Below are 24902 nucleotides of genomic sequence, written 5' to 3'. Positions count from 1 at the left end.
TGTCTGCCCGCTGACTGACTGTGTGTTTAACACTAGAGACAACAGTGTCTGCTCCAGTGTGGCCCTGCTCTCCCCACTCCCTCACCCCTCCCTCCTCTGAGACCCTTCACAAAGCTAATCAGCCTGCTCATTCATTCGTAAAACAGACACACCCTCTTTTTATGACTGGAAGGCTGCTATTAACACCCCCCACCCCCTCTAACAAACACCCTACAGTCCAAATATGGCTGCTAAGCTCTCTTGAACCTTTCTGACCCTTTAAAGCCCCCCCCCCCCCCCCATTTAACGCTCCTCATCTCCCAGCATTTACCCATCTGTTGGTCCGGCCTTGTCGGTTGGTCCTCTTCATTGCTCTTCTTCTGTTCACCGTCTGCAAGAAACTATATGTAAACTCCCTCTGGAATGAATCAAAATCATAATGTATATCCCAATAAATATTAAACAGTCCATGTAAGTGTCAGGGATAATTACAACAATGTCAAGAGTTATATTTTGGGAGCATTTATGCCCTGAGCCTTTTAGTAGAGGTCATATGTGCATGTGATGACACAAATGTGACTGAATGGGGCTGAAGAAATAAGAGAGGCACTGTTTTGACATACGGAAAAGTGTTTGTTTGGCCTTTGACCCCATGCTGCTTCTCACACACACATAATGTGTATGGTATTCTCAAAATTCTGTATAAAAGTATAAAATTGTAGTTGCTAGTCGTTTGAGTATTTCCATTTTCTGCTACTTTATATCTATATATTTGTACAAAAACAAATCTATCTGACAGCTTCAGTTACTAATATTGCATTAAAAACACATGTTTGTATGATCTGACAAATCCAGTAGTACACAACATTTAAAATATGCTGTTCAATTAGGAATAAACCCATCATAAACTACGCTGCATTAGACATTATTTTTTATATACTTTAAGTACATTTGCTGATCATAAATGTACTTGTAACAATTTTTTTGAGATTGTTCTAGTATTGTATATTTCATATATATATAAAATTAGGCCTAAAGTAATCCTCCACCATTGTCTGTACTGTATGTGTTTACAGTTACCTGCTTAAAGTCAGAGAAGACACTTTACTTCAGGCAGATCTCGCCTCACTGTATTGCCGTTAAAGTAGATTAACCCTTGAGAAGTTTACTTAACTACAACAGAAGACTGGCAGTAAAACATTGCTGACAACACAAAGTGTAGCTGTACATTGAAATACAAATTCATATTTTGAATCAACATATTTCTGTTGCTGATGCCAATACCGATCTAAGTTTTTCATACATCACATGTCAGTGATATGTTATATGAGAAGTAACATGACAGTTTAGTTTTTACAGGTTGACTGTATCAGTCCTGACTGAACTATTTCAAGAATTATTTGAAAGATTGCCATATAATGTGCCACTGAGATCCAAAGGATGGACCCTAATCCCCTAACATTTCCTCTAGCACCACCATGAGGTTCACTTTTATGGTTGTCAGTGAAGCCTTTTGATTGCTGTTCTCATTCATGTCATATTTGAGCAAAATTAAGTCTTATAATTTTGCTTATCTCTCATTTTTCATCTTATGCCATCAAATTTAATATTGTATTCATTATCTTTTCTTTTTACGACAAATACCCGTGTTCCGTCCCCAATATGTCTACCGTAATATCCTGACGGCCAGCTAAACTTTTTCCCAACATCAAGACTCTGAAGGTTACTTATTCCTTCCACAGGTTTATTGACGTTTACAAAGAAAAGATGAAACAACGATGCTACGACGGACACAATACGTCGACAGATTGTTCTGGAATGCGAAGCATTTACAACTAAAATAGATCGCTGAAATGCGCTTGACGTGAATGAGTTTACTTCTGAACTACTGAACTACACGACATAATGGTACGTGACTGGACATTTAGAACCATGTGATCTTTAAAGTGAACACGACCTAAATAGATACACATAGGGAAATGTATATTCCATGAATACATTATATTTCTGTAATGCTAACAAGAAATAAGAACATGTATTATATTTTCTAAGCCATTAAACTTAATGCTTTTTTCATACTCATAACAGAACACTCCCCGCCTGATGTGGATACACGTCACCCCACAGTCCATGTACAGTCCATTCACTGTGCCTCTGGAGGTAGAAGGAGCACTATCTCATTGACTGGCCTGAGAAAGAGGTTAGTCCCGCCTGGTTTGATTATCTTCACCTCAACCTGGCGCACTTTCCCATCTTTGCTAGGGAAGGCCTGTGTAATCAGTCCAAGAGGCCAGTCATTCCTAGGTGCTTGGCTGTTCTTAAGGAGAACAACGCTTCCTGGCTGAATGTTTGGCTGAGCGGACTGCCATTTTTTGCGGGCCTGCAGTGTTGGGAGGAACTGCTTCCTCCAGCGGTCCCAGAAGGTGTTGGACAGATGCTGAACCTGTCGCCACTGGGACTTGTAGAGGTCTGCAACCCCAAACTCACCAGCAGGAGCAGGCACAATGCTGGTCTTTTGTGTGAGAAAAGCAGCTGGCGTGAGTATAAACGAGTCATCAGGGTCCATGGCGGATCTGCTGACAGACGGTCGGCTGGCAGGTTAGCCATCTTCTCTATGCTGAGTGGAGCTCTGAGGGGCTCACTGGTGGCCTGGGTGCCACTGAAACTCTCCTTCACATGGAACATGTTAGGACACACTTCAAAGAGAGTGGGTCGTTGCAGCTCTGTTGTGTTTGTGTGGAACGTGCTAATTGTTAGTGGTCTGTGAACATTACTTAGGCACACATTTCCAACAATGACCCACCCCAGGTCTAACTTCTGTGCATAAGGCAGGTTGTGAGGGCCATTCACCTGTTAGCGGACTTTATGCACTCTGATGATGTCCCGTCCTAAGAGAAGCATAATGGGGGCTTGTGGGTTGATGTCTGGGATGAGGTGTGCCACTGACCTTACATGAGCGTGATGAAGAGCTACTTCAGGGGTTGGAATCTCCTCTCTGTTGTTCGGTATGTCGTTACATTCTATGAGGCTTGGCAACGGGACGCAAACAGTTCCATCCAGAGGCCCTTCTGCCAGCTGATTGTTTCACTCCAGCACATGTTCTCAGTGTGTAAGGAGCGCTTGGACTTTGGTCGTTGAACACGTCGAAGAACTGTGAGCGAACCAGTGACCTGTTGCTCTGCTCGTCCATGATCGCATACAGTTTCACAGCTTTTTCTCTGTGGCCTGCTGGAAACACTTTGATGATGCAGATCTTTGAGCAGGAGCGGTCTGTGAGTTCCCCACCACAGACTTTCATGCATTTGTTGGTGACATAAGACTGCGATGAAGCTTCATCCTCCTCCCCGCCATGCTCAGAGGCAGGGCCAGCCTCTTGCTGCCACGGTGCGGGTCCAGGGTGAAGCGCTGTGTTGTGCCTGTTGCTCTTACATTCAAAACACTTGACACTGAGTTTGCAGTTCTTTGCTATGTGAAATGAGGAAGAGAGACATTTAAAGCACACATTGTTTTCCTTGAGGAGCGTTTTGCGTTCGTCGACAGGCTTTTCTCTGAATGCCCGGTACATACGGAGGGGGTGTGGCTTTTTATGCAGCAGGCATAGTTTATCGCAGTCATTTGATTTTGCTGGAGGCTCACCCGTGTCAGATGTGGTTCTGGGAGACACCTCTGTTTTGTGGACGGTGACTTCCCGCGGTCTGTTCGGCTTCCACGCGGTCCTCTCGGTCCTGGGGGCCATGTCTGTGTTGCCAATGAGGTTGAAGCTTGGGTCATTCGCAATGCGAGCCTGCTGGGTGACAAAATCAGCAAAGAAGGCAAAGGGAGGATAGTTCACCTGGTTTTGATGCTTGTAGGCCGCACCCACCATCCCCCACTTGTCCTGGAGACGAGGCGAGAGTTTCAGAACGATTGGGTTGACACCTCTCGCTGTGTCAAGGAAGGCGAGGCCTGGCAGGTCGCCTTCGGCTTTAGCAGCCAGCAGTTCCATTAGTAGGTCCCCCAGCTTTGTCAGCTTGGCTCCATCTCGGTTTACTATTTTTGGGAAGCTGTCAATGCGTTTGAACAGAGCGTTTTCTATTACCTCAGCTGAGCCGTACGTGAGGTCAAGCCTTTCCCATGCCATGGCCAGTCCTGCTGTTGGGCGGTGGATGTGTACTGCTCTTATCTGCTCAATGTGCTCCGCTGACTCCTTGCCAAGCCACTTGAGCAGGAGATCCATCTCCTCGGTCTGTGTCAGGTTTAGGCCGCTGATGGCATTTAGAAAAGAACGTTTCCACGCTTTGTAGCTTTGGGGTTTGTCATTGAATTGAAGCAAGCCCGTAGCCGCCAAGCTCGCGGCGGGCTAGATATCTGACAAAGTCATTTATGTGTGAGTAGCCGTCATTGGAGTCTGGTGGTATGGCATGGCGTGCAGGAGGTGGCCGGGTGTTGTGATTTGGTCTGAAGTGGGGCACAGGAGTGGCATGCTCACCGCTGGCTTGATGTGAGGCAGACGACCGTATTCATGCGACCCGTTGAATGCTGATGTAAGGCAGTTGTGAGAAAGGCGATGTGAAGCAGTATTGTACTGATGAGGATAGAAGGGACTGGCTTCAGGCTTTGGTGGTGGAGGTGACACGTTGTTGCTAAGGACCGGCGCTGTCTTTGCTTGTGTGTCAACGTTATCACATGACTGGAATACTGAATACCCTTTCTTTACGTTGATCAAGCAAATACTGCTTTGTGCGTTGTGAGGCTTCTAAAGGAACAGAGTCTATGTTCAGGTCACAACTATGTCTCTCACTCTTTACATCAGCAGCAGCTTGAAGTGTCTCTGCTTCAGCAATGGCTGCTGCAGCCTCTCTTTTATGTTTAAGCATTTCAATTGACACTTCCAGCTTAGCTTGTTGTAGCCTCAGATTAGCTTCCTCCTCAGCATAGCATAGACGTGCCTTGGCTGCTTCCGCTCTCGCTGTGACTGCTGCCAACCCCGCTGATGACGAACTGGATCTCACCGAACGCCACGCTTGCGAACGTGTCCTTAACGTTGCGCTGTGTGGGTTCTCCTCTGTAGCATGTAGCTTGCTGGCGCGCGCTGATCCAGCACCACGTGACTGTAGAGAATGCTCCGTTGGTCGTCCACTCGACGCCTACGACGACATGGCGGCTAGCTTCGAACGTTTCTGTTTTATCTTTCTTGCTTAATAGCCGTTGTTCACTGTTCCGTCCCAGATATGTCTACCGTAATATCCTGACGGCCAGCTAAACTTTTTCCCAACATCAAGACTCCACAGGTTTATTGACGTTTACAAAGAAAAGATGAAACAACGATGCTACGACAGACACAATACGTCGACAGATTGTTTATGCATACCTGCAAACTCAGAAGGGCTGAAAAAGGTGACAATAAACCGTTGTAGGGGGGTCTGGGGGCATCCCCCCCAGCCAAATTTTGCTATTTTAACATGTAAATTAAGCATTCTGGTGTACTCCCATAAGCAAATAAAGGGAAAAGACAACATTTTCTTATGGTAAAAATGGCACATTTATTGACCCATAAACTGGTCAGTTAAAAACATTTTGAATGGGAAAATGCCTCTTTCGGGCCACACTATCGTTCTCCACCACCTCTGCCCTATTACTAGCAGCACTGGTAGATGGCTGGCAGCCAAACTCAACCCTCCTTTCTCTGATTACAAGCTGATTTTCCTGTCGTTGGGCTTTGTCCCTAGTTCCAGCTGCACTAATGTTAGAACACAACCTCCTATCTACCTCCCCAAACTTCAAATCATCCCTTCTGAACATTTCCACCCCAGTCTGGTTCCTGGTCTGCAAAGTGTATTCAACAGTCTGCACAGCACTGAGGGTGGAGATCTTCATTGACGTTGATCGTTGATCAATGATGGTCCCCATGACACTGAAGGAAGACTCAACCAGGGCACCATGGAAAATTGAGAGGGCAGCCTTGACTGCCTGACACAGTGCAGGGTACTTCCCTGTATTGAAGACGACGGCCCACCACTTGACAACATCCTCTCCATGCTGAAAACTGGGAAGCGCCTGGTCAACATTGAAACGCAGAATTTCTTGGTCTGTGTCAGCATCTGGTGGCAGCAGGTGACCCATCATATGTATGAGCTTCCTCAAATATATTCTCTTCATAGCTCTGACCAAAACGACCTGTACTCTCGCTTTGTACACGTTGCCTAGCACCGCCGCGCATGCGCATTATATCCTGCTCCGCTCCGAGTTATAGTAGTAGGCTATTCATGGGAAACGCATGAACAGCACGTTAAGATCTCGGCCAAGTCGTAATTAAAAGCAGTTCTTCATTATTTAAGTTAAGCGGCGGTAACGCCAGTGTTAAACAAGGTGTTAAACACGCAAATGCCGGTTGGTGTGCGTACGTTACTGAGTGTTTATCGGTCCACGGCCGTAATGAACGTGTCGCATTGGTCCATATGTAATGCGCACGTTCTGTTGTTCCCATTGGCATAGAGCTATTGAACATTAACTTTAACAAAGGATACGGATAACATATAGCCCACGGCAGTTTTGTCATTGTATGTATAGCCTATATTTTTATTACGCTATCATCATTCAACATGTAGAATGAACGTGTAATCTATAGAGTCGATTTATATAGATAATTCACAACCATGAACCTAATCTGGATCTTAAACCTGCCAATTGCCAACAATTGTTACTACATATAAAATATGTTTTCGTTTTTAGATCGCGTGTTTCAAAGGCATCTGCGTCTTGTGTACATAACACAGCGCAATATGAATACTGTCATTTCCAACAGTGAAGCGTTATATGTGCTTACTGTAAACTAACTCTACACACGGTCGCCAGCGTTTGTAGATTTTGTTCGTAACTCCAAACTTTTCGTAGCTACTAAAAAGTTGATGAATGCGAAACCGAAATAATTGATCCGAACGGATCACGGATCAATGATGATCCGTTGCACCACTACTAGCTACTCACTAAACACGGATGTGTATTTGTTCATTACGTGTTCGTTTTCATCCCTCTCATATCTGACCACAATGACATAACCGCCAGTAATATCAGGTAACAGGACGGATGCTGTGGAGATCAGCCTTCACAAACGCATTCTGTTCGCATTGAACGAGGTGACGTAGAACTGGTCTAGCTAGGCTAACTTTAACACAATTCACTGAGGTTAGCTAGCAACCTAACAAGCTGATAAGCTGAAGCATGTTAATACACTTTATTTGGCTAAAATAATTTTACTTCAGCAACGTTAAAATGATACAGCATACAATGTTTTTGCCAGATTACCTGCTACTAGACTTACCTCAAAACTTGTATCTGTAACGTATCCCGAAAATTGTCCAGAAGAACCACTGCTTACGACTGAGCACTCCACTCCAAGAGGGACCGATGGGTAAAAAAACGCGCGCTGTGGTTTATCTTGCTTATGATTGGTCGGTGGTCGTGGGACGCGAGTCATTTGAACAAAGATTTTATTTATTGTGAAGATAGCAAACTTGTTTCTTGCTCATTATACAGTCGGTTATACAGTCTAAGGTTGGTCGGTCAGTCGTCGGTCAGCCCCCCCCCCCCTTAAAAAAAAAACTCTTTGGATCTACACGATTCACGTCAATGACATATTTTGAGTTGAAAACGGCGAATTTCGCCGAAAGGTGACTAGTTTGCAGGTATGTTATGGAATGCGAAGCATTTACAACTAAAATAGATCGCTGAAATGCGCTTGACGGGAATGAACTACACGACATGGTACGTGATTGGACATTTAGAATCATGTGATCTTTAAAGTGAACACGACCTAAATAGATACACATAGGGAAATGTATATTCCATGAATACATTATATTTCTGTAATGCTAACAAGAAATAAGAACATGTATTATATTTTGTAAGCCATTAAACTTAATGCTTTTTTCATACTAACAGAACAACCCGTTAAACTAATGACACTTCTAATCAGTCTTAGCTATACTTCGTGCTAGCTAATTATTATCAAATGTTAGCATGCTAACAAACTAACTACATGAGGATAAATACACCTGCTTAACATCACCATGCTAGCATTCAGGCATTAGCATTTAACTCCACGTTCAGTGCAGCAGCTAGCATGATAAGTGAAAAGAATTGTTAAAGGAGCTGTGATGCTGAGACTATGTTTCCGGTGGCAACCACTGTAGAATGTCCGATTAGAACAATAAAAGGAAACGGTGTCCAAAGAAATGAGTCTTTATTGAGTCTTCACACCCACAACACAGAGTAAGAATGATCAATGTGTGATCAGAGTTTGTATGTATTTATGTGTGTGGTTCACTAGATGCACGCACACCATCAAACACAAAAGAATCAAATTACTTCAACAGTCAGCCTGCAACAGCTGGACTTCGATCCCACTCCTGAAGATGCCAGAAAAGGAAGAGGTCCTAATGAAACCTCAGCTTTATAGTGCTCAGCCATAGGTGGCCAATTAACTGCCTGACCAAAATAACAATAGCACAACTTACACATTACCAAAATAATATGAATCGATGGGCTTTTGTACAGCCGCCCCCAAATCTGTTGTACGGATTTGCTTCTAAAAGTCCTTCTCTCCATGGTCGTCTGGAAATGCAGGCAACTTAATCAGTCTAGCCACCGGGCGAAGATAGGTGCGATCCTTCACTTTAACTTCTGCTGCCCTTACTCTTCCATCGGAGCCAGGGCAGACCGTCTTCACTGTTCCAACAAGCCAGAGGGCCCTTGGAGACTGAGGATCCACAATCATTACGACTGTGCCGACGGTCAAATCGTCTTTCTCCTTTTGCCACTTCTGACGTGTCTGTTGGGCAGGCAAGTACTGTCGGATGAATCTGGACCAAAACTGGTCAGCCAGAACTTGACTGTGCCGCCATCTCCTGCGAGTGAGTAGCTCAGACTCTGGGTAGATCACCTGAGGTAGAGAGCTGTCGGGCCGCCCCATGAGAAGAGTATTTGGAGTCACGGGGTCTGGATCTGAGACGTCTGAGGATACGTAACCCAAAGGCTTGGAGTTAAGAATGCCTTCAATCTCAACCAGGACTGTCCTGAGTACTTCTTCTGGCACGGTCTGCGCTCCAACAACGGTGTACAGTGCTGCCTTTATGGACCGTATTTCCCTTTCCCAAGAGCCGCCAAAGTGGGGAGCACTTGGCGGGTTGTACTGCTTAGCGAGGGTCCGGTAAATGCTTCGCATTGTGGGCTGAGGGTCCAGCTCCAGCTGGCCATGCTTGAAGCCGATGCTGTCTAATTGACAGTGCCATATTAGTCCGAGGGTGCGCTCCTCTGGGTCAGCTGTATCGTGGTTGAACCAGAGTTCGCTACTTTCTGACCTGGACTCGGGGGGCAGGTGGCTGATTATGCTAGGGCAGTTGCTGGCCCATTGTCGCAGGTCAAAACCACCCTTGGCCAGAAGACTGCGAAGATCATCCACCAGCTGTTTCGCTCCTTCAGCAGTACGTAGACTTTGTAGACAATTGTCCACGTAGAAGCATTGTTCCACTGATGTGCGCAACTTGTCTCCAGGTCCTGCGTGGTCAGTCACATGCTTCTGGAGAGCAAATGTGGCACAGCAGGGGCTTGATGTAGTGCCGAAAGGCAGGACCTGCCACTGGTAGATGTCCGGGGGGTCGTTCCTCCTCATCTCTCTCCAAAGGAATCTCAAGAGTGGCTGGTCCTCTGGGAGAAGGCGGACTTGATGAAACATGCCCTTTATATCCGAACTGATCGCAAAGGGATGTTCACGGAATCGGATGAGAACACCTATTAGGGTAGCACCCAGCACAGGTCCAGGGAGCAGGTGATCATTCAAGCTGATGCCCTTGAAGGAGAAAGAACAGTTGAACACTATTCTATTCTTTCCATTATGGTGGACCATGTGGTGGGGGATATACCACCCCGGACTACTAGCTGCCTCATCCAGGGGTATCTTCTTCACATACCCAGCTTCCACCAGCTTCTTGATCTCACCCTTGTAGGTAGCCGCCTTATCAGGATCCCCAGCCAGCCTCTTCTCCGTACTGCGCAGTTGGGCCATCACAGCTTCCTTAGGCGCAACCAGTGGGGGGAGGTCCTTTTTCCAGAGCAGAGGAGTGGCGTACCGCTGAACTCCCTCTACCGTCACCCTAACGGTCTTCTCCTCCAGAATACGTACTGCCTCTGTGTCTTGTCTTGAGCGTGTCACAAGCTTCTCACTCCGGTAAGGCAAAGTGTCTAATTGCCATAGCTTTTCGACATGACCGAGTAACTCAGCGGTGGTCGGAGTGCTCGATGTCCAAAGGCATTGCTGAGTGGTCAGGCTGTGCCTCAGCAGCTTAGAAGGACCTTGGAGTGCCCATCCCAACTTGGTCTTGACCGCAGCCGGCCCTCCCGGTGGGCCCAGGCGAACAGGTTCAGTTGGGGTTATGAGGTGTGGATGGTCCGATCCAATGAGCAGCAAGGGCTGCGCACGGTCAATGGGCTGCAGAGGTAAGTTCTTCAAGTGACAATATGACTTCTTGAGGGCCGCAACAGGGTAAGTATGGGGTGCCAGACCTAGCTCTTTGGCTGTGAATGCTCTTTGAATGTTGAAGGTCTTACTTGGTTGGTTTGCAGGTGAAACTGTGAACGACACTGTGGCTCCAGGGCTGACTCGCACATCTTGACGCACTGTAAGCAAGGACAGCTCCTCAGGTAAACCTTGTAGGCCGAGCTGTTGTGCCGCTTCATACAGTAAGATGGTGCGCTCCGAGCCATCATCTAGCAGTGCATATGTGTCCAATGAGTTCTCACCATTCTTTAGGATGACCCGACTCATCTTCAGTAGCACCCTGCTGCTACCAGTAGGTCTGTCCACATAGAGGGTTTCAGCAGTGGAGCTGGTGGGTTTGGCACGCTCCATGGATCCAGTTGTGGCTTTCCTGAAAGTGGTGGTCATACCGCTACCTCCGGTGTTCACCTCATGAAGGATTTCAAGATGTCGCTTGTCGCATTTCTTACATTTAGCCTTCAAAGTGCACTCGGAAGAGAAGTGGTCGCGTCCACACTTCCAACACCTCTGATTGGCCCGGATCCATTTCTCGATCTGCTCCTTGGACAGTAACTGAAAATTTGCACACTGATTCAGATAGTGCTGAGGTGTGTTGCAAAATGGGCAGAATTTCTTGGGCTTTTCTCGTGGCTGATCTGAACTACTTGACTGTAACTGAGATGGACACTCTTTTGGCTCACTGTTGTGAAGAACCATTGTGGACTGTGACTTTCGGTCCTTGCGGTGTTCTTTGTAGCTCTGATGTTCCTTACCGTGATCACCAGTGAACTGTGAACCATCAACTTGCACCCTTACCTCATATTCTAGCCAGTCAGCTAGGTCGAGAAGAGTTGGAATGGGAGTTCTTATGGGATTGATATACCTCCTAAAGCTTGCTCTTAAATCATGAGGCAACTTTCCCAGAAGCCGTGAAACATGAGATCCACACCACAGTTCGGTTCTTCCACTGCTGCTAAGTTGCTCCAACATCCCTACTAAAGCGCGCACTTTCAGTGCGAATTGACGAAAGGCCTTAGTGTCACCTGCCTTGACGTTCGGCTCCTCCATGAGCTTGGAGATGCGCTGAAGTGCAAGTTGGTGCGGTTGACCATATAACTCTGTGAGAGCCTCCATGGTGTCAGTATATGGATCCCTGCTGTGACTGTATGAATCAGCGATGAGCATTGCCTCTTCCAGTTTGAGGTGATCCAGTAGAATCTGAAACTTGAAGCGCTCTGTGGCATCGGGCGGAAGAAGGTTATCAAGAGCAACTTTGAGTCTTGCGAACTCACGAGGATCTTCATGAACGAAGTCAGGAATCTTTGGCTTCGGGCCCCGATATGAGTGCTCTCTCTCCACTGAAGGATGTCGAGAATGACGCCCAGGTGAGTAAGAGGATTCGCGGCGTCGGCTTGACTCATATCCCCTTGGAGTGTCATATTTGAATTGGCTTGAATAGTCATGCCAATAGTCAGCAGGTATACTTGAATACTGGTGTTCCCGTGATGGAGAAGATCTGCGGGAACGATGTTGCCGGGGCCAATCCAGGTAAGGATCCTTCCGTGAAGATGAGCTGTAATGAGGAGGTGATTCTCTGCGGCGACTTGTCTGTCTGCTTGGGTAGTTTCTATCAGGAGATCTGCGGTCGCGGCTAGATGGCCGCCCCATCCTTTCTAGACCTCTGGCTATCTCATCAACTTCTCTTTCCCTTGCATGTAGCTTGCCCTCAGTCGCTGTCGGTTCTAATTTATGCCATGGAGGACGCGGATCCTGTTGATCTCTTGGAGACGTCTCCATACATTGTGAAACCGGCGAGCTTGATCTGGAGCCTGCAGCATAGCCTCTCATGCTATTACGCCTTGAAGGGGGGTAGGAAGAAGTGTGATAATGAGAATCTTTCTCCCTCATTTGGTCCAGACAGCGCCTCAACAGTGCATTCTCATCAGAAAGGATGCGGACACACCTCTCAAGCCCTGGGGAGTTTGACCTGTCTCTGTCTGGGTCTTCATGTGTTGTGGGTGACTCACTCTTCTTTGGTGTTGCCATTGTTAACTAGAGAAGTTTGCCAAATCCGGCTCGAAGGACCATGAAAAGAATTGTTAAAGGAGCTGTGATGCTGAGACTATGTTTCCGGTGGCAACCACTGTAGAATGTCCGATTAGAACAATAAAAGGAAACGGTGTCCAAAGAAATGAGTCTTTATTGAGTCTTCACACCCACAACACAGAGTAAGAATGATCAATGTGTGATCAGAGTTTGTATGTATTTATGTGTGTGGTTCACTAGATGCACGCACACCATCAAACACAAAAGAATCAAATTACTTCAACAGTCAGCCTGCAACAGCTGGACTTCGATCCCACTCCTGAAGATGCCAGAAAAGGAAGAGGTCCTAATGAAACCTCAGCTTTATAGTGCTCAGCCATAGGTGGCCAATTAACTGCCTGACCAAAATAACAATAGCACAACTTACACATTACCAAAATAATATGAATCGATGGGCTTTTGTACAATAAGAAAAAGGCTGAACTTGTGAATTTCTGGGTAAAGTAAGCCATTATTTTCTGTTAAACTTTGAGGTAACACTAGTCCAAAGCAGGTTTGATTTAAGAGGGTTACAAACCTAAAGGACTGGGAACTTGTGTCACCAAAGGCACCGTGCTTTAGCAGTACAATAAAGATCAGACATGAGTCACCGATGTAGAAATACAACCTGTGGCTCACAGCTCCATGTTTAGACTGGCTCCTGTGACCCTCGCAGCTAACGCTAATGAGGGATGTCTTGCGTGACCAGACAGGATGAGTCATCCTAAAAGATTAAAATTGACTGTGGTTGTTCAAATAAGAAAAGAAAAAGAAAAAATTAACTCAATAAAACACCTTTATTGAGTTCATGCTGGTAATACATGCTGTGTATAATGAAGAAAATGTGCATTCATGTGGCTTATTTAGCTATACAATATAACGTTCCATTTGACCATCTGACAGCGTCTTTTTCATGTCATATAAGTTATCAATCGGATACTGAATGTCTTTACGTAAGTATCAACATGTTTCTGCCTGTTAAGCAAGATAAAGACAAAAGTCATTCAAAAAACATGTCATTTAAATAGTTTTCTCTGCTGTGTTTATGACGTTAGAAGATGTGAAAATAGTTTTTCTGTATAGTGTTTCAAGTTCAAAGTGTTTGCTGTGATACTCATTGTGTGCAGTAATACTTCCATGTTATACATTGGACCGAAATCATTTATCTTCTTGCAGGTGATATTTCATTTATCCATGTACTGTAATATCACATACACTTTATATATTTTCCTGAAATTTATGTTTTACTTCCAAGGCCATAATGATTAAAATAGGCCAAACCAACTGTATTCAGAAGAGAAAAAGGACCTTGATTGACGCTCCTGGCAATAAAAAAAAAGTGTTTCCTTAACCTGGCAATTACTTTAAACTAATTTTGCACTAAAAACAAGAACTAACTCTGGATTAATATTTTTTCCACTTGCTTCTCAGGGTTTCCGTACTAAATAACTGTTTACCTACATGTACCGGATTTATAAAATGCCCAGAGAGAACTAGCTCCATTAAACAGTAATACATTCTTGCATAATTACCAACTGGGAAAATTCCTCTTGCTAAATCAAGTCAATCTAGTTTGGCTCATTACCAACACAAAAAAACAGAGTCAAGCGTACATTTTCAATAATACATTTTATTCCATTAAAGATTCTTTTTTCTAATTGTACACTGGAATGTTAAGATTCCCCTTCAGTAATTTAGTTAAAAATGTTCAATCTAGTCATTTTCAACCCCACATCCACACAACCATTGCTAAATCAAAATTTGGGGAGTACAAATGAAAAAAAAAAAAAAAAACAATAACATGAAAGACAAATGTTATATCTTGAATAATGTTGATGTACTACGAGAATGCAAGTAAAGGATGAGCGGGTGGTTGAGCAAGCGGGGTGGGGGTAACAGGATGCGATTCTTCTCTGTGTGTGTGGATATCAAGCCAACACACACCCACTCTATACAGGATGTTAGATTAAGTAAGGGCTTGAATGTTGTTCCCGGGTTGAGATCAGAGTACTTTTTTCCTGCTCTGTGATATCTAAGGGCTGATCATTGGACTTTAATGACCCGGAGAGAAAAATGGCGTCTTATTTCGAGGAGTGGTTGCATTGGGGAAAAAAGATAGGAATTCCACAGATGTAGAAGTATTCATCGGTAGGTAACTTCGCCTGTGTCTGAGAAATCTTCACAAAGTCCTGCTCTTCACTGTCAAATTTCATTATCTGGAAAGTGGTATAAACAATGACAAACCATACAGTAAAAAAATATCAGTTAACAATAAAAAGGACGATTTTGCTGATGATAACCGCACACAAAATTAACTGAGAACTAAGTGCTCTCACAAGAAAGAAAAAAAAATCTAAAATGAGATATCAAGAGTAAATCACGATAATTTAACGATTAGAGAATGAAAGGCTTATAATGATTGGGACAGCTACAAATGTGCAGTAATTATGGATAGGGAAATCTGAAAGACAGAAAGCAAGAACCCCCGTTATCGATGAACCATTGCAATGTGAAGAAGACGGGATGAGGAGGGTGCCTGATGCTAAACTAGCGGAGACTGACGCTCTTCATCCTCGCCTGCACCCCCGCAGTCATCCTCTACTTACTCTCAAGTCCTCTTTACAGTTCTGCTTGGCGAACAGCATCGGTTTACTTTTTTTTTCTGTGTTTTTTTTTCTGTTTCAATTAACTCTATATATAGATGATCCTCTCTCATACAAACATATAAATACACCACCGCTGCTCTGCTCCACCACAGGAAGAGGCTCTGCCGGCGGGCTGACGTAGTCCTGTCGATGTACACAGTCTCTGAAATAGTAGACAGGGTGGGCAGGCAAGAAAATCTTCAATCTTTCTCTGTAGCATAGATTTGGACTTTTTTTTTGTTGGTGATTTTTTTGATTTAGTTGTTTCCTTTGAATTATTTTTTCTTTTACAGGATTTCGTATTTGTCGACGAGAAAGGAGATTTCTGAAGAGAATCTAACGGAGGTGTCGCCGTCTACGAGGGTCGCTTTGGTAACCTGGGAGGAAAGGGAAAAAAAGAGGAAGGAAATTAACAACAAACAGGAAGCAACAACAACAACAGGAAGTCGTTTATCATAAATAACATTCCTGAGCACAGGCGGGAGAGATAAACTGGTTTAATTTTGCACTGATGACTTCACCGTATAGTCGTACATTTACAAGGAAATCTTTTTTCCCTGACTTTTATTTTTTTAATCCTAAACAAACTATCCCGTTCATTTGTATTCATTTTTCCAATATAAATATTTAAGCGCAACAGTTTACAGTCAATAAAGTGTTATGGATCAGATGTATTTTTTTGTCCAAACAACAGTACATAACTAAAGTTTAGAACCAAATAAAAAAAGGGAGAAGCAGCAAACTTCTCTTCTCTGCAATTCAAAGGTTTTTCCTTCCTATAAACATGAAGGAGGTGGTCAGAATATTAGGAACCCCTCCCAAAAGTGATGCAGTCCATTCGAACAACACCACTGACCCAGTGCTCAATGCCATAAACTCTCAGCGGGTAGAAGAAGTGTGCTTCTGGTGTCTCACCTGGATGTCGCAGTAGTTGCGCTTGGACACAAAGGTCACGGCGATGGGGAAGAAGTCGTTGGGCTGTCCAGCAATGCTGAACTCCAGGCTGCCTGTCTTGTTGTTGGCGTCAATGACGGGTAGGCACCACTCCAGAATGTTCCGCCTGCTGTCATGTTTGTACTCGCCGTCCAGATCCCCGATTAAAGGAGCGCCCACTCCAGACCTGCAGGGGGACGGGACAGCGCAGAGGGGTCAGTCAGAAGGAGACACAGAGGTAGGAGGATGTTCTATTGGCATGCAGTCACATTGATTAAACCTCACGACTCACTTTAAAATGCTCTGATGTATTTAAAAGGACATAAATGTAAAAAGAAATCTGTAATGTCTTACATTTCGTTATTGTTGTCACCAGAGTTTAAATTCAACAAATTTTAAGCACAATGGTTAAAAAATTCATTAAATATAAAAGGAGATATGTGAAATGGAACACCCCGATAAGCCCTAGAATAGGGGCCAAGACTCTAAAAATGATAAAAAATAAATATCCATAACATCTAGAACTGGAGAGAGTTCAGGTTTAATACAGAAACATTACAAGCTTAAAACATCTCAAACTAAACAAAAATCCTAAAGAATAACTACTACTGATACTTCCACAATATTCATTAATATCTAAAAGGTGATTTAAAATAGATATAATATACTAAAAACAGATATATGACAAATGGAAATTTAACATTTTAACCAACCACAGTGTACTCACTATAACATGTACATTCACTGTGTTTTATGGGGAGGAAGACATGTTATCTTTTTATTTCCTGTACATTTAATGCTACAGGGATACTTTTACAAGTGCTGGCAATATATTATTGTTTAGCAACATTAACTTTGATGCATTTATTTTTTGTGTGGTGTCAGATTTTCTTTGCTATAAGAAATAAATACTATCATTTTCTACTTTTAGGAAATCGTCCAACAGTCCTGATCACTTTTAGCAAATACTCATTCATTTTCTGAATTTTAACCCGTTTAAAGCTATTCTTTTATATAATGCACGTGTCTTTTTTTATATAGGAAATAAGTGTGCACTTACGGTACAGGGATGCTGATGATCACGTCGTTGAGCTCGAGGCTGTCCTCCTGCAGCTCGTACTCGATGTTAACATCACAGCCGCTGCCGCTCTCTGAAGGCCAGCAGTTTACTGAGGAAGGAACAGGACACTTAATATATCATAGGTCACATGAGAGTCTTCGCTGTACAAAGCATATCCAAAGGAAATGATGAATAACTGTATAGCTTTACTCTATCAGCCCCTCAGGTGAAGCATGTGTGTCGGCACTCACTGGTTAGAGGAATGAGAGCCTCGTCTGTGGTCTGTAGTCTCCACTTGAGCACTCCGACATCATTGTTGAGAGGGAAGGACTTCTCCGGGTTCTTCAGGCCGATCACTGAGTCAGTTGTGAACAGCTTCTTGTCCACGTTGGGATGCGTCTGAGAAGAAGGGCAAGAAACACAGTTAAACGTTATTAAATGTAGTGAAAGTTGTATGTGGCTGCATGTACGTATTACAGTTAGGGTCTTTATACTTAAAATGGAAACTGGTTTTGAGGAACATTTTAACGGGTGGTTTAGAAGGCTTTTCTAACATCATATAATATAATACATTTTATAAACTAACGTTTGAAGCAGTGCTAGACAGGGCTCCATGCAACTTGCCTCACCTTTGGCACCAGGTACCTTTCAAAAATGTGTTTTTGCGGAGAACCCCCCCTTATGTACGACAAGATCAGCCTATTTTTTGTAGCGATGCTGCTTGGGACTGCTGTGTAAACTCACTGAATCACTCAAGCAAACAGAGAGAAATCTGAACTGTACTGTGAAGTTTTGCTGTCGGCCATTTTTAAAATCTGGGTAAAGTAATACAAAAGAAAAAGCGATCTATATTGAGAGTTGTTGGCCATTTAAAAACTGCCAACTGCCTGTGGTGCTCTAACTCTAAAGGCAATCTCCTAACCCCTTATATTTGAAATGAGTCACTCTCACTTTATCTATTGCAATTTGTTTGTTTTTTTATTTTCTTAAGCCATTATTTAGATAATATGACCTTCAGCTTTACTGTATGTGACCTTATGTCTCAGAAAAGGTCCTGAATCTGTCGGTGACGTACTTGCAGCTGCAGCCCTTTGTTGTCATTGTTGTTGATGATAAGGCGGATGCGTCCGCTCTTCTCGTCTGTGACTCGGAGCGTGACCATGCCCAACACCTCCATGTTCTGCAGGCCCCCGTCACGGCCGCAGGTCAGCGAGATCTTCTCCTCCACACGCAGATGTACGCTGCAGAGAGAAACAAACCCAAACAGGCTTCAAGACATGAACCAACCCCACAGAAGACTCGGGTAAGACATAAGAAAACTTGGTGTGTAAATTGTGGTAACACGATTATGAGACGTGCAATAAATATTTTTTCACACTGAAGAGTTTCAAACCAATACTCCTGCACATGTAACAAATGCACGTTTACCTTTAAAAACATGAGTTGGGCTATTAAAAAATAAATAAACATTATTCAAGGCAAATTAGTTATTTATGCTACCCCTCTTTTCGGCCCTCATGCAGCTCCTACAGCGTGTAGCTAAAGCAGCTAAAAGTGGATTACTTCAGCTAATTCATCCAGACCCCCAAGGCTGATCTGGCTCTTAAATTGGCTAGCTTCAAAGCAACAAATCCATGTAGCTAAAGTACAGCTAACTGGCTTACCTTAGCTTGTTTGATTGCTAATACTGTATACACTTTTTTTAATATCAATTCAATGTGCAAGTTTGCTACTAACATGACAAAGCAAAGGTGTTAAACAAGTGCTGTTTGTGCCGACAAGCCATGACATTGGAAGGCAGTGCTGACCAACCAACTCACTGAAAGTAAAGTAAGGATAGCTAGCTAGATGTCTCTTAGCTATGGTATGGTTGCTTTGTTAATTCGGCTGAAATATTAAGCTTGTTTGTATCATGGAGCCGACACTCCAAATAAAATATAATGACAGACAATCTAAATATGTGATCTATGACATATTATTCAAGTCACTGTTTTGGCTGAAGCGCAGGATGCTAGCTTGAGACTACAGAGTGCGGAAACCCAAAAAGCACTCAACAGGATGCTGACTGCAGTTCACTAAACGTCCACCGGTGTCAACAGGTTCCACATAGCACCTTTAAATAACACTTCTACAGCTCAGAAGCCACTTCTATGTTGAGAAAGTATTGAGTATTTGATCTGTTTGTGGAAAGACGTTTGAGGCACTTGCAAAAATGAACAATTGCAGATTAATAAACAATATTTCTTATGAATCATAAAGGTTGCAGTGAGTCTTTACCCCTCCACATTGACAGGTGGCGGCAGAGCTTTAGATACATCTGAGCCTCTCTTCCCTGTTGTTGGCATGATGGTTTCCCCCTCGGATTTGAGTTTGTCAACAAAGTTGTCCACTTCTTTCCCTTTAGCGCCCAGTTTCAGAGCCTTGCTGGGTCCACTTGGTCTGGAAAAAAGAAAAAACAGCTTCTTTAAACATGGTTTTCAACAGCATCAATATTCAGAAGAAAACGTGTTCAAAAAGACCAACAATATGGACCTTTGTCTATCCTTCTCGCTGTGAGAGTTAATTAACTGTCGATATGAGCGTTAGTAAACAGTTTGACCAGAATGCTTTGGTACATTTTGTAGCTGCTCATAGCGGAGCAAACTACATCAAAAGACGGTACAGAGTCATTTAAAAGTGTCCTGATTTAGGTTTTGGGACATTTTTATATGTCATCCTGCTGGCCACTAACAGCGGATGGATGTGGTAATGTAAAACCGTTGCATCACTGCAGTGTAACTGTTAATGATCCCATGCTGAATCGAAAGAACTGACACATACCTGTTTCAACAGGAAGTGTGAAAAGGGGCGGGGCTTCATAAAGTGAATAGCAAAAGCAATCGTATTTCTTTGAGTGGTACCTGACGGCGGCTGGTGCGATCTTGGGCTTCTCAGGCTCGACGATGGTGTCTGTGATGATGGACCCCGAGGACATACTGGTCATACCGCCGCTGCCGAATCCTCCGAAGGCTGGCACCTTCTTTCCAGAGCGCTCAGCGTCCCTCCTAGCCTGCTGCAGCTCCTTGGCCTTTCTCCTCATCTCTGCCTTGGCCTCTCTTTCCTGGGTCTGTGGATTAAAAAGAAAAACATTCTCAGTTGTTATGAGTGATATAAAAGCTATACACCAAAAGAAACACATAATTTTCACTTGCTGAAAACATGTGCCGTGTTAGGAATACATTTTCATCTGAAAGATAGAAATAGTAGCCTCATCTACCATGTGGTACAATGCACACCTTGTATAAAGACAGCCCCATGGGGATGATTCAAATGTGTCTTATCTAATAAACCAGATGGATGCAGCAGTGTGATCTCACCTCTCTGACAGCCCGGAAAACCTTCTCTTCGTGGGAGTCCATCTCTGTGAAGGTGCGGATCTGAGCCAGGTTGACGTTCTCTCTGTAGCCTAGTGCAACGATCTCATCGAAGGCAAAGATCAGGTCGAAACAGTGATCTGATATTTCGCTCTCCTCCAGCACACGACAGTATTCTGGGATCTAGAAGTGTAGAGAGGACCAAGTCAAAATCAGACAATTAAAGCAAAGTAAGCATTTTGACATTTGGTACTGAGCAAATGAAGGAAAAGTGACAGAAAAAATGATTAAGTTTAAAGCTGACAAATCCACTGATCACAATTGTTGTATTCTCATAATTTTTGCCTCACCTTTAAACGGTTTAAGACAAGATATTTTAAGTTTGCAATTTTTACACATGCCAAAGACACACCAGTTGCTGTACAGTATTAAAAGGAGAGCTTGATGTTCAAAGCTCTGTGTATTAAACAGAGGTCAGGCTTGATTTATGGTAGAGTTAATGGAAATGGCCTCAATCAATTAAACATAGTAGACTTATCTTACTAGATAAGGATATGAACTAAACAATTCTTACCTTGATATTGATTACCTTGTTCATCATGATACCAGAATAATCTGTATGTTTTTTATTGCCATAATAAATTGGCTGTATTTTATTTATTTTTTTAAACCTGAGGGTCCATTTTTATCATTTTAATAGTGTGGCTAATGTTGTTTTTGTTGTTTTACTTAAGGAAAATTAAGTATTTTTTAATTTCCATTTCAAATGTATCTTACATTTATTTGCTTTTTTTAATTTTTATATGCTATTACATATCATCAATAAAGTTATTAGTAGTCTTAATAGACCTCCACAGGCCAACAGACACAGGAAATGTTTTGCTATCCATCTTTCAATTTTGAAATAGTGTGCCTTTTTTCTATTGCCATTTAAATGTTACTGAAAAAAAAGAAAAAAACGAATAAGAAAATCATGAAAATCAACCCTGACCCCATTTCCCATTAAAATGTGTATTGGTACAAAAAAAACATTCAGATCTACTGCCTGCCTTTATCTACTAAATAAAAGGGCAATAAATAATAACAAATGTTAAATTAAGCCAGAGGTGTGATTTCTTTTGAAAATCAATGACATTTATGATAAAATACAGGAAACAAAGCACTGCAGCATGGTGGTGATGAACATTTGGGTTATGAAGAACTTGAAATTATTTACCTTTTAAGTAAGCTGAAAACTAACGCTTTATAAGTTATGGTCATAGTGTTTTCTCTGATGTTACTTACTAATATAACAACTGCTTATTCTCCAAATATTATTCTCCTAATTCAAAGCTTTTTGTTACGAAATATAATAGTGAGACAGTGTTGAACATGGCTTAGCCTCAAAGTTGAACATAATTTTCTGGTCCTTAGTTTATTTTGTCTGTGCTTGTCACATACTATATCTCAGTAAGCAAAAAGCTTAATTGCTCATAAATGGTTGTACCTACGAATTTATAATGGTTTATTACAGAGGCAAACAGTAATCCTTTCTGTTTGTTTTAAGTTTCAAGTGTACATAGTGTCGGTTTTCCACATTCATACTCCTACTTATAAAGCCATTAATGCACACTGGGAGACTGAAGATTGCTATAGTACACGCTAAAGTAACTCAAAGGAGAAAACAAGAACCTGGCTGACAGGTTTCAGTAATTTGATGTGTGAAACAGAATACATAATACAAGAGGGATCATTAAGCAATTGCCAATTTCCACACTGAAATGTGTCATGCTAACTGTATATCCTCTTATAAAGGACATCATTTCTAGGCATAGGCAGAAACAGCTGCAAGTTTCCTTACCACGCGGGAGAACAGTCTGAGGGTCTCCAGGTCCTCCAGGATGTTGCTGTTCTTGGTGGTGATGAGGACCATGTAGAGTTTTTCCAAGGGCTGGTACACATAGCGAACACTGTCTGTTTCCACAAAGGTGTGCTGCTTGCCCGTGTTCATCAGTTTAGGGAACGCAGCCAGGAGACCCTCAATGCGTGTCCGGGTCATTTCCACAAACTGCCGCGATACGATGGCCTTGCCGGCCTTGGTGCACACCGCCGCTGCCAACAGCACCTAGAGGGGGAGAAAGAACAGTGCTTCAGTATTATTATTATTATTAACACATTGGACATGCATAATTTATTTGAGCATGCAAATGTTAGCTCAAAGGTAAGTTATAGGGATACATTTACTTTAATGTGAAAATTAAACAGTTCCTCTTTTTCCTTCAACCAAAATTCCAATATTGTTAGCCTCTGACCATGGAGCGCAAGTCTTGCCAATATTAAAATCATTAAATGTAATATTCTCTCCAGACAAAATTGAGTTTAAATTCAGCCAATCCACCCTACCAGCCAGATGTACTACTTTACTATTTGTTTGCACTGCTTGAGGCAACCTACTGTGTTAGTTCTTCGTGGAAGAAGACTGTCGTTGCTGCATGGCAACTAGCTGTACAACATGGCATTTTATTAAAACAATTGCTACAGAGATAGCATGTATCCCACATTTACATTGTTTAAAAGGGATTCAGAAAACGTAAAGTTGTGGTACCAATGTGTGTATGTCTGACAAGAAACCAGTACTAACTTAGAATCACCAACAATTATAAAATGTGTCTGGTGAGGCGTTCTCAACACACTCGACAACAAAAGCAGCAGTCGACCGGTAGGGTACGTTTCCAGTAAATTACCTACTGGTGTAAAGTAACAAAGTACATTTACTCAAGTACTGTACTTAATTACTTGAACATTTTGCTACTTTTTACTTTTAGCCCACTTCATTTTAGAGGTTAACATTGTACTTTTACTCCAATACATTAACTTAATACCTTTTGTTACTTTGCAGACTATGAATAATGATGTGAAATATAAACATCACTTAAAAAAGACTTTAGTTACACCTGGAGTAAATTCACAAGCTACCCTGCAGTATACAAAGTAATTAAAAACTAGCTGCACCTTTACCAGCTTTGACAAACATATTAATGCATCAATAATTATAATCGAAACATGTGATATTTATTATCCACGCATCCAGGACCTTTACTTGTAGCAGAGTATTCCTACACTGTGGTACTACTACGTTTACTCAAGTACAATATCTTCTTCCACCTCTGAAATCGATTTAGATGAAACTGTAAATTAAGGTTAATTAAATTAAGCGTAATTTGAGTACAATGTATAATTTCACTCTGGGAAATGAAGGACTGTATGTATTCCACATTGACAATGGCTGAATTAAGAATGTTAAGACACCGACTGCAACGGATCTGAACTTGATACAACCAACAACCGAGGTTAACGTTGACAACCCTTAATACATGCTGTAGCAACCTGTTAGTAACAATGATAATGCATATATGGATTAAGTTAACTCAAGGACAGTATTCGGTGTTGCCTGGCTTCAGACATAATGACAGCAGGTAGCGTTAGCTCGGGTCAGGCTAGTGACAGGAGCTAACGCTAGCGCTAGCTTGTCAGGCTAGTTAACGTCAGCAACGTCTGCACACTCTGAATCACCAACTGACCTAAAATATGACTCTTAGTAATGAAGCGACGATTCAATAAGTTAGTTTCAACACATTAATATGAAGTTAGTGTTGTCAGAGCAGTGGAAAGCAGCGTGTCGTTTTCCTGTTATTTCGCTCTTGGATGGCCCAGCTAACTGATACCCAGGTTTAGCTAGTTGCAGGTTAGCCAGTGTTATGATCATTGCTAGGCCCGATGAAAGCCAGGGAAATAACCGGATATTAGACTGTCACTCACCATTTTGGTCTCTCTCTATGGAACGACGATCTTCCGTCTCTTGTGTTTCTCGATTTGGTGATTTCAAGTCACTTTGGAATAGTAAGGTGCGAATGTACAGCTGACTTCAAGTTGTGTGATTGTTAGCTAGCCAGCGTCAATATGGCAGCAGGACAGAGCCACGTCTCCACCGGAAGAGCAGCGATGGAACTGCCCACCGTGAAAACCAGTGACGTGGGCCCCAAAATGTTGGCGGTGTTGCATAAATAAGTTACTCGTACTACTTCCACACACAGGCGCTACTTCCTCTCTTCTTTTTATTTCGATAGACATATAGATCAATCGAAATAGATAGATCCAGTTAGATATGTCGATCTATCATCGATATTCCGTATTCACAAGCCATGGTTGTAAGAATTACAGAGTCAGAATTAGAATCAGAATCACAAATGTTTTATTAGTCCCACAGCGGGGAAATGATTTACATTTCTTACAACAAAAGTGGCATAGCAGATAAAACATATATAATAATAATTTTGGGGTTTGGTTATATCTTA

The 24902-nt window shown here is 42.7% G+C and overlaps 1 protein-coding gene across 1 annotated transcript; it reads right to left on the bottom strand.

The window, feature by feature from the left end:
- Positions 1-14187: 14187 nt before the first annotated feature.
- On the bottom strand, positions 14188-24561 carry arcn1b (archain 1b). Its single transcript, XM_063906849.1, has 10 exons — positions 24367-24561; positions 22409-22672; positions 20572-20751; positions 20116-20321; positions 19493-19654; positions 18291-18456; positions 17467-17614; positions 17216-17324; positions 16138-16342; positions 14188-15599 (listed from the first exon to the last, which is right to left on the bottom strand). Exons 1-10 carry the CDS (start codon positions 24367-24369, stop codon positions 15510-15512), a joined length of 1533 nt encoding a protein of 510 aa, XP_063762919.1. The 5' UTR covers positions 24370-24561; the 3' UTR covers positions 14188-15509.
- Between the last annotated feature and the right edge of the window lie 341 nt (positions 24562-24902).

This window comes from Eleginops maclovinus, chromosome 18 (genome assembly GCF_036324505.1).
Source record: "Eleginops maclovinus isolate JMC-PN-2008 ecotype Puerto Natales chromosome 18, JC_Emac_rtc_rv5, whole genome shotgun sequence".
In the NCBI taxonomy this organism is placed as follows: Eukaryota; Metazoa; Chordata; class Actinopteri; order Perciformes; family Eleginopidae; genus Eleginops; species Eleginops maclovinus.
The sequence above is the reverse complement of the archived record's forward strand: the minus strand, read 5'-3'. Positions and strand labels throughout refer to the sequence as shown.

Excerpts from the sequence above, each read along its gene's own strand:
- arcn1b (XM_063906849.1), bottom strand. Across the intron at positions 20,322-20,571 it reads TTTTCCGGGCTGTCAGAGAG|ACCCAGGAAAGAGAGGCCAA; the intron begins GTGAGATCACAC and ends TTTAATCCACAG. Across the intron at positions 17,615-18,290 it reads ACAAAGGGCTGCAGCTGCAA|ACGCATCCCAACGTGGACAA; the intron begins GTACGTCACCGA and ends CCTTCTTCTCAG.